Consider the following 15,454-nt stretch of genomic DNA (forward strand, 5'->3'; position numbering starts at 1 on the left):
TTCCTTCCTTCCTTCCTTCCTTCCTTCCTTCCTTCCTTCCTTCCTTCTGTTTCCAGTACTGTAGGTGAAGGATATTTCAAGTGTGGCAAGCACAGTAGAGTTTTAGTAAATTATTGGAAAATACTATCTCTTACCTCTTAACCCTCAAAACATATACACATACACACTTAGAACCAGATTATGGTACCCTATTAGTTATAGTGGTTATTTGGGGTCTAAAGAGAGAGAAGGAAGAAATAGAAGAATAGTGTGACCCTGAACTCCAAAGGGAATATGTGTGGACCCGATTTCAATTCATTCAAAAAATCTAATAGCTCCTTCTATTTTGCTTTTATTTTTCTTTTCACAGCATTGTAATAATAGACATACAGGGTGGCCTACACTTCTAAGTAGAGAGTATGCTAGACTTGGGAGTCAGGGAAATCTCCTGCCTCAGATATTTACTACTTCTTTGACAATTGGCAAATCATGTCCTGTCTCTGAGTTCCAGTTTCTTCCTGTATAAAATGGGGATAATAAAATTTGTAGTACCTTTATCCCAGAGTTATTGTGATACTCACGGAAAGAAATTACATAAAATGCCGTGCAGATTTTAGAGCTTATACAAATAAGTTATTCAATTCCATTCAACAAGGTATTTATTTATGCCTGTTGTATGCCCTGCACTCTGTGAAGGGCCTCGGGTACAAACACAAAAGCCCAAGCAGTGCCTGTCATTAAGGGGTTTATTTTCTATGTAATTTATACTTTTTTTCATTAGGGCTTATTTATTTCTCTGAGGTAGTGTGATTTCCAGCAGCCAACTGGTTATTCAGTTAAATGTAGATCCCTTCTTTACTCTTAGGATTTCATGGGTTGATTAGAGAGTTGTCTAGGGCACTGAAAGGTTAAGTTACTTGCTCAGGGTTACACAGTCAATATATGTCAGACAATGATGATCCCTTGATTGTAGATATTCCAGTCTTCAGACCATCTCTATTCCACTACTCCACAGTTCCTCTCCTGACTCTGATGACTACTTATTTATTGTGTAAAAGCCCACATTCTATTAAGAATCAGAAAAAAAACAGAAATTTATTACCTGGTCACCAACTTTCTTGCACTAACAGATATAGAGCTTGTAGCAGTAGTGAAAGCCTTTCTGGCATGCTAGGGGAAGCAGGTGATGTAACAGACCCAGGGCCATCCTTGGAGTAAAGAAGCCCCAGATTCACATTATGTTTCTCATATAGGCTACCTGTATCACTGCAACCTAGTCACTTAACCTCATAGGGTCACAAAGAAATTCTCTAAGTCTACAAGTTACTGAAGAGTTACCATCTGCACTGGTGGAGGGAGCTCCCCTATCAGGAGTCCATATGGATGAAATCACAAATCTGTCTCCATTTAAAGCTCACATTTCACTTATAAAATCCTGTCACCAAGCCCCGCCCGACCATGAGAGGAAAAGAAAGTCTGTTCCCTTAATGTCAAAAATTGTATATTTATATAGTGTTCTTCCTTTGGACCAAACATTTTCCTTTGTGAGGTTTTAAAATGCAAACACAAATGGGAATAAACATGAGTCCCTCTAACACTTTAGTGTAAATAAGTTCATGAGACAAATCCTTGCTGACAATAGGAGTGAAAATGCCTTGCAGAGGGAGGGGAGGGAGGACACTGAAAGGGAAAGTGAGGGAGACACATAAGAAAGACTCTGTCTCCCTTGAAAGGTCAGCCCTTCATTCTGAAGTTTAGGAAGAATGGCAATATTTTTCTCTTGGAGTTGAGAAGACAGGAAATGAAAAGAAGGGAAAGTAGAAGATATTACACTCATACCTCTCCTAACTGCTGATTTAAATGTGTAGACTTGTGTGCATTTCAGGACAAGTCTCATAGACTTCAGGGCATGCCCTGTGTAGGCTTCTTTCCCTTTTATGGTGTTGTATACATTATTGGCAGTCAAGAGATGAATAAGCATTTTTTAATCTGTAATCAGTCATGCTCCTAGGAATACAGGGACTTAACTCTACACTATTCTTTCTCAATTTCCTGGCTTCTTTTCTCTCCCATTTTCATATCCTCTACCACCCACCCACCCACCCGAGAAAAGAAGAAATGAAAACAAACAAAAAAAAAAAACCTTTCAATTTTGTACAGCCAGGTATACTTAAACAAGTATAAATTCCATTTGATTCTTGGCATACTTAGTGAAACTTGGGGAGAACCACAGACCTAATCCAAACTCTCTCATTAAATAGATGAGGAAATTGAGATCCAGTGAGTTGAAGTGATTTAATGAAATTCACACAGGAAGTAGTCAGTCAATCACCAAATATTTATTAATTGCCAGCTATACCCTATGGTAATCACTGGGGGTACAAACAAATGTAAGATAGTCCCTGTTTTCAGTTTTTCAAGGAGTTTACTGTCTAATGGGAAGGGGGGGTTTCAGCATGTACAAAATTATGTACATATAAATCATAGAATAAATAAGAAATAATCAAAATTGGGAAAGAGGCATTGTAGAAGGTGGGATTTTAGATTAAAGGAAGTCAGGAGGTGGAGAAAAGGAAAGGGAATATTTCATGCTTTGGGGATGACCAATGAAGACACCTGGAATTGAAAGATGGAGCTCTTTATTTTAGAAAAAGTAAAGAGATCACTGCCTCACTGAAAATATCAGAGGTTCCCAAACTTATTTGGCCTACTGACTCCTTTCAAAAAAAAAAAATTGCTCGGTGCCCTCCTGGAAATCTACTTTCTTTAATCCTTTAGTGCTTTAACAAATTTTTTTGTTGTTTTAAAAAAATAATAAAATATATTCTTTAAAAATGATACATCTTAAATTTATTAATTTATTGTAAATTTGCAGTTTTCCTTGCATTGAAATTTTGGTGATGGAATATTGCATCATGTAACCATATAGTATCATATAAAACAAGTCACTACAGGTACATATTACTGCCAACACATGATGGACTTCCCAACAATGCACAACATGCTGTCCTGCCAACACTTTCTTGTTAAGACCTATCAGCTGACTTGACCACTGATTGGTTATAACTTGCATTTTGTGTGTTTATTTGGAAAATAATGTAATCACTATGACTTTAACTCTCTAACACAACAGATGAAATGAATGGTTTTTAAAAATTTTCTTCTCTTCTTTCCTTATGCTTCCATTATCCCCTTATTTTTATTCAACACCCCCCCCCCCCAATTACACCAGAAGCTTCCTCCAGGGGGCTGTATTGCCCACTTTGGGAATCTGTACACTAGATCAGAGGGTATGTGGTGAAAAGGTGCAATTTACCTTTTCATCTTCAGATTCTACACCCTGTGTTTTCTTCAATATACTAGGTTTTTGTTTTTTCACACTGTAAGCTCCTTGAAAAATAAGACCTTTATCTTGGGTATACTTCATTATGCCTGCATTATTTTATTTTCTCCTACTGTCTTAATTCTGGAGCTCCTATTTGTATTTCTGCTCTCCAAAGCTATCATACAGTAGGAGGAAAAAGTCAAGTGAATGTTTTTTCTTCTTACTACATTAAACCCTGTATTACTTATTTCATATATGTATATGTGTATATATATATATGTATATATATATATATTATTTGTACACAGACACTTTAATACTTCCAATAGATCTCATGAATATATGCTTTCCATCCATTGAAGTAGATCCCAATCCATCCATGCTTTCTCCGGATTAGTGATTCTTGTCTATATTCCTACATAGATCCTCACAGAAGACTCATTCAGTGTCTTAGAGGTCACTTCTAGGTCGTTTTACATTTTGAGGGTAGCAATGGAATGCTAAGGTTGTGCATCTGTTATTCCTACATGACTGGTATGCATCATTTCCTAATCATCCATTTCCTCATGCCATTTCTTTAGTGTATGTCACTGCTGGAAATGTGCTAGAGCCTGTTTGCACCCACGATGCCTCTTTCCTTTGTTTCAAACTTAATTCTTTGGAGTTAATAGTATTCCAAGATTTGTAACAAAAGAGCACAACTAGGGGAAATTATTTTTGTGTGTGTATGTTGAAAAGATGGATCATTGTACCAGAGAATAGTTTGAGATGGTTAAAAGTTCTGTGTAATTTCCCCAAATGTGATCTGCCTATTCAACTCTGGGTCTAATTCACTGTCAATCTATGATGTCTGACCCCTAAATATGGAAATATTAGGAATATTAGTTAGTATATTACAAACTACAACGCTTTATAAATTTAGGTTATGATAAAAATTTAGATTATGTATTATAAATTATAAATTTAGATTATGAAAAAAGTCACATTTAGGCAAAAGGAAGGCAAACTGTGATGGAAGGTATATAGGACTGGGCTGTTGAAAGTGGTTAACATAAATAATGCTGATACATATATTTCCTTGAGTGCTGCATATAATCCTAACTTGTGGTTCTGTTGCAGGTGGTCAGTATTCCAGATATCCCAAGTTAGGATAGCTAGCTAGCATTTGTGTAATGGCTGAAATTTCATCACATTTAACTCACACCTCAAGGAATGAGGCCACGTGAAAAGACACTGAGTGATTAAATAACTGAAACGGACTTATTCCCTGACAGTATGCTAGGAAACTCATCATCATACACTCATATAACATGTATGATACACACAGTTGCACATCTGCAATTGTGGCCAATCCATTGTCTCCATATATCTACTAGTTGAGAATGAGTCAGGAAGTTGATCTAAGAATACATGATTCTTCCCTCTTCTTTAGATTCCCCTTATTTCTTCATTTCCTGACATCTTTATTAAAAGTGGTGTTAAAAAAACATTTATCAAGCAACTTTTATGTATTAGGCACTGCACCAAATGCTTTTCAAATATTTTGTGGTGCATAGAGAGATATTCTTAGAGTAGGGAAGATTGGGGTTTGAGACTCAACCTTGACTGATATAAACTATGTAATTCTGGGCAAATCCCTCAATCCCAGGCAACTAGGACTATAAAATGCAGAAAATATGTTGACCTCCATACTAGGAGCTTTCTAAATTATGAAATCAAACATCCTTTTTTTTTTTCCTTTTTGGAGGGGCGAAGGTAGGGCAATTAGGGTTAAGTGACTTGTCCAAGGTCACATGGCTAGTTTTGTGTTAAGTGTCTGAGGCCAAATTTGAACTCAGGTCCTCCTGACTCCAGGGCCAGTGCTCTATTCACTGAGCCACCTAGCTGCCTCAATCTTTTTTTTTTAAGTTATTTTAGGAAAAAATGAAAAAAAAAACATCTTTAATGAGCTTTTTTTTTTTTAAAGAGAAGTGACCATTTTCAGGAATATACAAGCCAAATTCCTGGCTTCTTGGTCAATTCCTTCAATTCTCCCTGTATTATTTTAGGAAAAAATGTTCTAACTCCATTTATCTCTGCTCTTCATTTCTACTTTCCATTAGTGTGATGATCAGAGGTGAAGATGGCTAAGGTGGCAGGTACCCTGTAAGTTTGAGTCACTGATCTTAACGAGGAAGAAAGAAAATAGCAAGCTCATAATTAAGGAAAGAAAATTACAACAAGACATTCTTTCTCACTTCATGTGTCCTTCAAATAGCAAATTTTATTGTATAAACAGTTGAATTAATCACTGAAAGTTATTATTAACCATTCAAATGCTGGTGTTGCAAGTCTATTTTGCAACTATATTTCAGGAGTATTTCTCTTACCCATAAATATTTTGAAAAGATGGAATCTTTCTTGATGATGTTACTACCAGCTCTCACAAAATGTCTAAGAGATCTTAGACCAAAAATTATCATAGCTAAAAAAACCTGATTCTTTTGAACAATATTCCAAAAATGAAAATGAAGTGATAGATGATAAGTCTATGAATGAATGAGAATTTGAAAGGAAATATTGAACATGGAAGCACATTTAATAGGAGTCATTCCTCTGATGCCTGGGTTTTATGGGGTTATACAGCACCATTTGGACATTCAGTTCAGTCTCTAGAGATGAAGTTTTTCTCTTTCTGATTTTTCATATAAAAATGTTAATAGCTACTTTGGAAATTTAAGTTTCATCTATACCTGAGTGCATGTTTAAAATCTAGGTCATGAGCAACTCATGATGTCATTCTAGAAACTTGTATCTAAGTCATTCATTCTTCTCTCTTAATAGCCACAAAATTGTTTTGTCTGCTTTTCATAGACATAGCAAAAAATAAAAATAAAATAAAACACTCAGAAGAAAGAAATCACATCCACATGAACATCCCCACAGTCAGAACTCAAAGCCAAGCATTTTTGAACTCTGGAGATAAAGAGGGACAGTTAATGCCTGTTAACAACTTCCAATGTTTGTGCTTCTGTGATTTATATTCAATTTAGAGCAACTGGTAAGGAAAGATATATTTCACTTAACCAAAAGCACAGGCAAGTTGGACTTATTAAAATGCATTAGCCCTTTTCTCTATGTCAGATCAGAACTTCCCTCAGAAAATAATGTAAACTATATATTTGAAATCATGAAAGAAACTTCATTCTAGGGTCCAGCCCCACTTGTGTACAAAGTCTCTTATTAATATGGTAAAGCAGAAAGTGTATCAGATCTGTAATTAGAGATCTGCAGTCAATTCCTTCCTTTGATACTTTACCTGTGTTAATTAAGCAAATCATTTTGCCCACCTGGGACTTAAGTGCCTTTATCTGTAAAATGAGGGGGCTGGACTAGCTGGCCTCTGACTTCCCCTCCAGCTCTAGGTCCAGGGTTAATGAAAGATCAGTCCACTTTTAAGTTCATCCTCCCGTAGAGATCATATCCACCCAGTCTCTTTACCTAGGATTATTTTGGATGTTCAACACTTAAAAGTGTTTACAGGAGTATACAAAGTCATCCATAGGTTATTCTCCAAAATTTGGGTAACACAACCCAAGTCCTTGGCAAGCCTCTATTGTACAACAGTATGCTCAATAGCTCTTTAATCTAAATTTCCATTGAAGGGTGAATATATATTAAGAAGAAGATGGTTAGTTTTTGGAAACTGTATATCCTTGGATTGGCTTTCAACTTATTTTGTTTTAAAATGCATTTTATTAGGGTATTTTGTTTTCACATTACAGTCATTTCTGGACATATCTCTATCCCCATCCCAGTTTGAACTCTCCTTTGTGAAAGGAAAAACATAATTGAGCAAAAACAAGCAATCATAGTGAGATTCTTTGAAAATGCATGCAATTGTCTGTTCCAGTAGCTCCCAGTTTCTCTATTGAGAGGAAGAAGTTACATTTCCGTATTTGTTCCCTGGGACCATTGCCGGTTTTTCAATTACTCAAGAGTTCAGCCTTCTTTCACTCATCTTTTCCTTTGTTTTTGTAATTGTTGTAATCATTGTATATGCTACTCTTCTGGATCCCTACATTTTATTTTGTAACTGTCTACCTATTTATTGATAAAAGGAAGGTTTTCTGAATGCTGGTTTGCATACAGTTTGACCAGTTTGCTGTATCACTTCCTCATGACACACCTCAGTGACTGTGAGTTCTCTTGTACTCTTAAGAAATGATTGGTGCTGTAGTCCAGTGATAGTCTGGGGTGTGGAATATCAAGGGGAAGAAAAAAAATGAAAACCAAAACAAAACAGAAATAAAACCAAACAAAAGAGTCTGTTTTTTCAACTTTCATGGGGTAAAGAGCTGGGAACATTCATTGGTTTACTCTCATGAAAATGTGAGCTTATTCAGTATATACACATACTGAAGGAATTCTTTCCACTGACCTACATCAGATTAGCAATTCCAGGTTGCTATGCTATGATGGAAGATTTACTGTGACCTTTTTCCTTCATTTATTTCTCCTTTTCTCTGACTCTAGAATGGCTTCATTTGTAACAGCTCTTGGTTGAGTGGTGCCAATGGAAATAGTTCATACAAAGTTTATCATTCTAAGAAAATAACGGAAATTAAAAGTGAAGGTGGCATTTGATGGAAGACTCAGTTCAAAGATTTCCTGAGTCAGAGTCACCACTTCTGAAGGAGCTACAGATACTATTTATAAAATGCTAAGCACAGTGCCAATTACATAGTATGTGCTGAAAAAAATGCTTGCTTGTTCCCTTCTCCCATACATCAGGAAAAATATGAACAGAGCTATATCTGAGGTTGCTGTAAGATTGCTGGCATCCTAGAAGTGTGGTGAAAAGGGTACTGGCTCTGGAGTCAGAGGACCTAGGTTTAAATCCTCTGATGTGAACTACCTGTGTGATCTTGGGGAAGTTACTCAATTGAGACTCAGTTGCCTCATCTTCAAAATGGATGAGAGAATTGGACTAGTTGGTCTTTAAGGTCACTTCCAGTTCTAAATCTGCGATCTATGACCAAAGTGAGTATTTGTCTCCCTAAAATACAGCATTTCTTGAGAGGAAGGATGGCATAATGGATAGAGAACATACCACAGTGATGGAGAAAGCCTGGGTTCAAAGGGACATATAGGCTGAGGAACCCTAGGCAAGTCACTTAACAATGAGTTGTACAAATTTAAAGAATCCACCCAAAATGTTCACATGGACGACTTGTGCCCAACCTGATTCTGATCTGATCAGTCAGCTGGACATACTGTAATTTGACTCTAACATAGTAATGTCATTTTGGCCCTCTTTGAGGACAAAGGACAACACCAACCAACGAGTGTCTCCAACAAGTGCTCTAAAGCTCTAAGTTGAAGCTGCAGAGACGATGCTGAATTATTTGGGTAGAGGACATTCTTTAAGCAGACCTGCCTACAAAGATGAAATCACAGGTCCCATCCAAAATGATAAGAATATATATTGTTAAGATATACAACGTGTTCTAGACCTTCTGAACACATCATGCCTTGGGCTACCTCTAGGTCTGCAAGGACCTTGGCCAGGTCCTGTACTCCTGTCCAAGATCCAGGGCCATGCTACATTTCTAAGCCCTCCTTTCATTTAGCTTTCATTTAGCTGACATCCATATTCAGGACACAATTTTCTAATCCCCATGATTAAGTTACCCTTTGTCCCTCATTCTTTGGTAGAATATTTAGGTCTCCTCCCAGTTGCTTAATTATAGAGGATTTATAATTTTAAAAACATGGAAAGGCTCAAATCATCTTTACTCCATGGATCATACTTTTGCCTACAAGACAAAAACACCAAGCTACACCTACAGCCTAGCCTGCACCCTAGCATTCACAACTCACTGATTCTGCAGAAGGAATAATCAATAACACTTTCTGATCTTTTCAGGCTTAATTATAGGGTAAATCCCCTCGAGTTTTAAGCCTCCCATTTACATCCCTCACTCTCAGCCATTGGGAGAAGCAATGGAAAGACTCACTTTCTTGACGGCCAAGTAAGGCACTATTCTGGCCAAGTGTCTCATTCACCAGATAATTGCTTCCAGGCAGTTTTTAGTTTTTACCAGGTATAGAATTTAGAAATGAGGAGGATTTTTAAAAACCATGCAGAAAACACTCACAGTTTTGGTTTGGCGAGCAACGGAGGTGGCTCCTTCGTGGGCAAAAGCAGGACAGCTGGCTTTGGGGCAGCTTTCTTACTGTTTGCTTTGCCATTAATCAGTCCATTTACTCCATGGCTCAGATGGATGCCATTGGTTTCCCTCCTGGCAGAGTTAAGTTGCAATTGAAGGCCTGCCATGCCTGGTCCAAGCTCAGGGTGGGTTACTGGCTGACTTTCTAGAGGTTTCTCTGGAGTCATCTCAAAGGAACTGATTTCTAAAGGTGGAGGGGGAGGTGGGTCATGTTGGAAATCATCACTGTTGGACCGTCTTATGAAGTCATGGCCACAGTTTTCCATGTTGGCTAAGGGAAGAAAAAATAAGAAAGGGCAAAAAATAAGATACTATAACTCTAAGAAGTTATTTTCACACTGTATAAGATCTTTTACAAACACATCGAAGGACAAATGACTTACAGTGCTCCTGCATGATCTCCAGACAACACTAGCTGGATATTTCTCATGGAGGACTTGGCTAACTTCCACATTTACTTTAAATTTACCACTGGACTTCAGCTTATGTCTTTGTAAGGGGAAACCAGTTACTGCTTATTTAGCAGCAATAGAGGATGTAGAAATTTCTAACAAAGGCTGAAAACAGAATTTGATCAGTGTTGAATACACTAATAAATCAACTAATAAATATTTATTAAGTACCTACTATGTGCCAGGCATTATGCTAAATGCTAGAAATATATAAAGAGGCAAAAGACAATCCTTGCCCTCAAGGATCTTTCAATCTAGTGGTAGAAACAACAAAGAAATACATCAAAACAATCTATAATATAGGACAAATAAGAAATAATTAAGAGAGGGAAGACACTAGAATTAAAAGGGGGTGGGGAAGGCTTCTGGTAATAGAAGATTTTAGTTGGGATACAAAGGAAGCCAGAGAAACCAGTTGGCAGAATGGGGGGGGGAGAGCATTCCAGGCATGGGGAGCAGTCAGAGAAAAGGCCTAGAGTCTAGAGAGAAAATGTCTTGTTTGAGGAAGAATAAGCAGGCAGTGTCACTGGATAGAAGAGTACTTAATGAGGAGTAAGATGTGAGAAGATTGGAAAAGAAATTGGAGGTGGGGTGGGCTAGGTTGTGAAGGGTTTTGAAAGGTAAATAGAAGATTTTGTATTTGATCTCAGAGGTAATAGGGAGCCAATGGGTTTTATTGAGGTGACATGGTCAAACTTAGACTTAAGGAAAATCATTTTAGTGACTGAATGATGAATAAGATTGTGGAGAGACTTGAGGCAGGAAACTAGGTGATGAAGTGAACAGGATGCTGGACCTGGAGTCAAGGAAGACCTGAGTTTAAATACAGCCTCAGACACTTACTAGCTATTTGACTCTGGGCAAGTCACTTAACCTCTGTTTCCTCAGTTCCCTCATCTGTAAAATGGGGATAATAACAGCACCTGTCTCAACAGGGTTGTTGTGAGGATCAAATGACATAATAATTGTAAAGCACTTAGCATAGTGCTTGATGAGCAAGACCCACCAACAGGCTATTGCAATAGTACAGGCTTGAGGGCCTTTGTAATAGTGGTGGTAATGTGAGAGGAAAGAAGGGATCATATTTGAGAGATGTTACAAAGTTAAAATTGACAGGGCTGGTAACACTGCTTTGTACTCCCTCTATACCCCTCCATGGATCTGATTAAGCAAACTGAATGTGCCTTGCTGACATTGGCTCTCCGAGACCTAGAAAAGTTCTGGGGAGTGGGAAGTGTGTATTCTCCCCATTTTACATGTGGGGAAGCTGAAGAATTCAGTTAAAGGACCTGCTTGAGATCTCAGATCTCAAAGCAAACCTAGTCCATGCAGTTGGACCATCTATATTTGGCCAAAGTATTCTATGGAGGTTGATTGATTGTGGTGCTAAAGAGGGTAACATCAGGTCAAGCACCGCAAAGGCCACAGAACTCAGAACAATAATTCCATATGCCATTATATTCACAGGGCCCTAAGGCAGGGACACTGGGGCTTTGCCCAAAGGCACCAACACCTATGGCAGGGAGGGGGCAATGGAATTCCTTTCCATGGTACACTTCCAGCTTGCTTCTCCCTTGCTTTATTGTCAGCTGCTGGCCCCCAGCCTTACAGTGTGATTGCCTCCCCTCTTCTGTTGGGCTCTGGACCCTGACAAGGATTTAATCATTGCCATACCCCCATCCCAAAACTTGAGCATGACCGTATTCAACCTTGTTAGACTGTCCTCTTTAACTCTCAGTGTGCTGGGATACTGATGTCTACCCACACCACAGTTGAACTCTCCCCCCACTGCCTACACTGGCTGGGCCATGCTCTGTTCCCTCTCTTGGTAGAGGCCTCCCTCTCAGTACAACCAGACTGTCTTCGAATCTCTGTTTCTGCCACCATTGAATTTACTCCAGGCACTGGAGTACTAGCTATGGTTTTAATGTCACACATTTCTCTGACCCTCTGAAATTGGATTAACGATTCTTGTATGATTGTTGGGGCCATCCTATAATGTGCCTAGTGTATTGGTGGAAGAACCTACATTCAGGCTTCCTCCTCAACTTTAATCCTTACAGCAGGCTTTAGCCCTGCATTGACCAATGACTCATTCACCTCAGCTCTTCCCAAGCTGTGCTGGGCCTTGTTTTTCTGCTCTTAATTGGGAGGAGCCACAGAAGTCCACAATCACCAGTCTCCTCTCTCTTTACTTCTTTTTATCTTGCCTCTGCTGCCACCTAGCACCAAGTTCCCAATGTCCAGCGCCACTGTTCATCAAAAAACAAATCTTGATTGATGGCCTACTGTGTATAAAGCACTATGCTGAGCAAGCACTGTGGGGGAGACTGAGAAGTATAGAACAAGTTTTCAGAAAGATAATGACTGAGAGTGGCAATGTAACGAATACTTAGGCTGAAATAAAATACCAAGAGGAGATAATTGTTTTCCCATTAAATGGCTTATTTGTGAATTTGTATCAGCAACATTTCCTGGGTCTATTCCCACCCCCAATTTCCCTTCCAGAGAGAAATCCCCCATAAGAAATGATTTTTTAAAGGGGTGGGGGAGGACCAGTTCAGCAAAACTAACCAACAGACTGAAAAAGTTTGACATATGTAGTGCTCCATACCCATAACCTCTCACATCTGAGGGTAGGCAAAATAAAAAGTAAAGGGATAGGAGAATAGTGATTGTAGACTCCTGCAGCTCCTCCCAGTTAAGAGTAGGAAAGGATGCCTTCTCAGATCTTTTCTTCAGTGTCAACTTTGGCTATTTGAATTGTTTTTTTTTGACATCCAATATTTTTGGAGGTCGTCAGGGTTAAGTAACTTGTCCAGGTTCACACAGTCAGTCTGTATGAGGTCATATTTAACTCAGGTCCTCCTGATTCCAGGGCCAATGTTCTATCCACTGCACCACCTAGCTGCCCCTACACCGTTGGGCTTTTTTTTTTTCAACAGGAGCAATAGACCATGCTACTCTCTTCATAAATGGTTTGTGTAGTTGCTGATGAAATTTAATTTCATGGACTATAAAAATAATTTCTCCTTTCTCATATTAGCTCCCTTCTTATGCTTTCCTTTCTAGAAGCTTCACTTACCCACAATTACACATATGTCTGGATCTCCTGTGTGGCTGTTTCACTGTTTCCTGCTGCCCCAGCTTTAGCTGTTAAATGTTAGCAGAATCTGATCCATTAGCTTTTGAGTTTCTAAGATAATTTCCTATGATGCTATCATCCTGGACTACATTTCTATAGTGTTTTAAAGATTTGCAAGGCATATTCCTCAGAAGTAACCACGAGGCAGGTAGAATGAGAACTATTATCCCCATTTTGGAGGAAGGGAAACAGAAGCAGAACTGGAAATCTCTGAATTCAAAGACCAATGGTAAAACTATTTTCTATGATAATTTACAGAGTTTTTATGTGTATGTGTATGTGTGTGTGTGTGTGTGTGTGTGTGTGTGCTTATTGCTACCACATAGCCTTTAAAGCTCCTTTCCTATTTCCATGCCTCCCCATCAAAAATGGCTTTTGTTTCCATTTGCAAAGTTGCCTTTTAGGAGAAATGAGCAAGACTTCAGCAGAGATAACAGGAACATCAGCCAGGATGCTTAGAGAACTGTTTCTAGAAGTACTGTAGTTGTCTTCTGAAGTAATTAGTTGGAACTCTGCATATTGCCACAGGCAGTGATCTGATATCATGATGCAGAAACTCCGCATTTCCCCACCAGTCATGTACCTGAATTGACAATGAGCTCTGCCATGCTGGTGACAGATCCATATTCGTTTCTTGCAGAGCAAGTGAAGATTCCTGCATCCTCAGGAAAAGTCTCTGCAATGACCAGGGTACAAATCTCCTCTGGAAAAGAACAGAGATTAGTTCAGTCAGCAGGAGTGAAATGAAAGCACTCTGTTAAGAACCTGGGGGAAAAACACTCTAATTTGTTAAAAAAAAAAAAAAAAAGAAAGACACAAAATCAGAGAATGATAATTTAGCCATAAAAAGTATCTTTTAACTTTTTAAAAAAAGTTTTCAATCAAATTTTTAAGGGATAATTTCCCCTCCTGCTTTTACTTATGTATTTCAACAATCAATCAACAAATATTAATTAAGTACTTACTATATGTCAAGCATTGTACAAGGGAGTGGGGTTACAAATAAAAAGAATGAAAGAAGCTTATATTCTAATGAGGTGAAATGATAAGTATACATCTCTGTCTCTCTCTCTGTGGTATCTTAACATTTAGCAGAAGAGTTGGCAGGAGCTTCTCTACTCCACTATTCTAAACTACTTTTTATTGTCAGGCATCTTCCTTCTTCTCTCTGTACTGGGAAGACAAGATGGTTCCCTGGTCAAATATAACCCTTAATCCTTTGTCTCATCCTGTACCTTCATTTATTGATCATCTCTATTCTCTTTGGACTCTTCAATTTCTCCTCTGCTGGCTTCTTCCCAACTGCCTAAGTTTTCCCACCCTAAAAATTCTATTCTCTGTTGACTTTGTCCCTGCCTCAGATTAACATCCCTTTCTCTTTCACCCTTTTTACTTTAAACTTCTAGGAATGCTTCATATTCACTGCCTTTACTACCACCAGCTAAATTCATCAGCCTTTAGCAATGTCTTCTATGCCTACCATTCTAGAAAAACAGCTCTTTCCAAGGTTGCTACTGACCTGATCTAATTTCCAAATTTAGTAGTCTCTTTTCAGTCCCCATCTTCCTTGGTCTTGTTGTTATTTGACACCTCTGACTAGAACTATTTCTTAATACTTTCCTCCCTTGGCTTCCATGATACTATTTCATACTAGCTCTCTTTCTACCTCTGTGGTCATTGTGTTACTGTTTCCTTTGGTGGTTTCTCTTACTTTGTGAAACTTCTTTCCTTGGAACTCATCTCTTCTCTACATTTTCTTCTTTGTTAATTTTATTCACTCCCCTAGCTATTGTGATGATTTCCATTCAGATTATTACCATAGTAAATATTACCATTTATCCCCACAGCCCTCACCTTTTTTTCCTAGCTCCAAATACACTTGTCTAGCTGTCATGTCTTTAGCAGGATATCCCATTGCAGCTTCAAACCTGGCCAGAACTGACTTTGCTTATAATTTTCTCCTTTTGATTTCTGTATTTTTTTTTGTTAGTAGTACCAACATTTACTCAATGAGCAGTATTCAAAAGGTCAGCATTATTTTTTTGGAAACATTTCCCTCACCTCTCATATCCAATTAATTTGTTATTGTTCAGTTGTTCCAGTCATGTCTGACTCTGTGACCTCATTTGGGGTTTTCTTGGCAAAGATACTGGAGTAGTTTGTTATATCCTTCTCCAGCTCATTTTACAAAAGAATGGAGGCAACACAGGGATATATGACTTGTCCACAGTCACACAGCTAGTAAGTGTCTGAAGCTAGGTTTAAACTCATAAAAAATGAGTCTTCCTGACTCCAGACTCAGTACTCTGTCTACTGTGCTACCTAGCTGTCCTGCAATCAG

At 38.3% G+C, this 15,454-nt stretch overlaps 1 protein-coding gene across 6 annotated transcripts in view; it reads right to left on the reverse strand.

Annotated features, from left to right (window-relative positions):
• Positions 1-15,454, reverse strand: part of PALLD (palladin, cytoskeletal associated protein) — a 543,092-nt gene that overhangs the window by 254,514 nt on the left and 273,124 nt on the right. For all 6 annotated transcript variants that reach the window (XM_069097213.1, XM_069097225.1, XM_069097232.1 and 3 more), the window contains 2 exons: positions 13,697-13,816; positions 9,445-9,787 (listed from right to left, as the gene is read on the reverse strand). In XM_069097213.1, the coding sequence (XP_068953314.1) occupies positions 9,445-9,787; positions 13,697-13,816 (463 nt within the window). The remainder of the gene's footprint in view (positions 1-9,444; positions 9,788-13,696; positions 13,817-15,454) is intronic.

This window comes from Petaurus breviceps, unplaced genomic scaffold (genome assembly GCF_028583685.1).
Source record: "Petaurus breviceps papuanus isolate PSGF00001 unplaced genomic scaffold, PetGlider_PUasm1.0 126, whole genome shotgun sequence".
In the NCBI taxonomy this organism is placed as follows: Eukaryota; Metazoa; Chordata; class Mammalia; order Diprotodontia; family Petauridae; genus Petaurus; species Petaurus breviceps.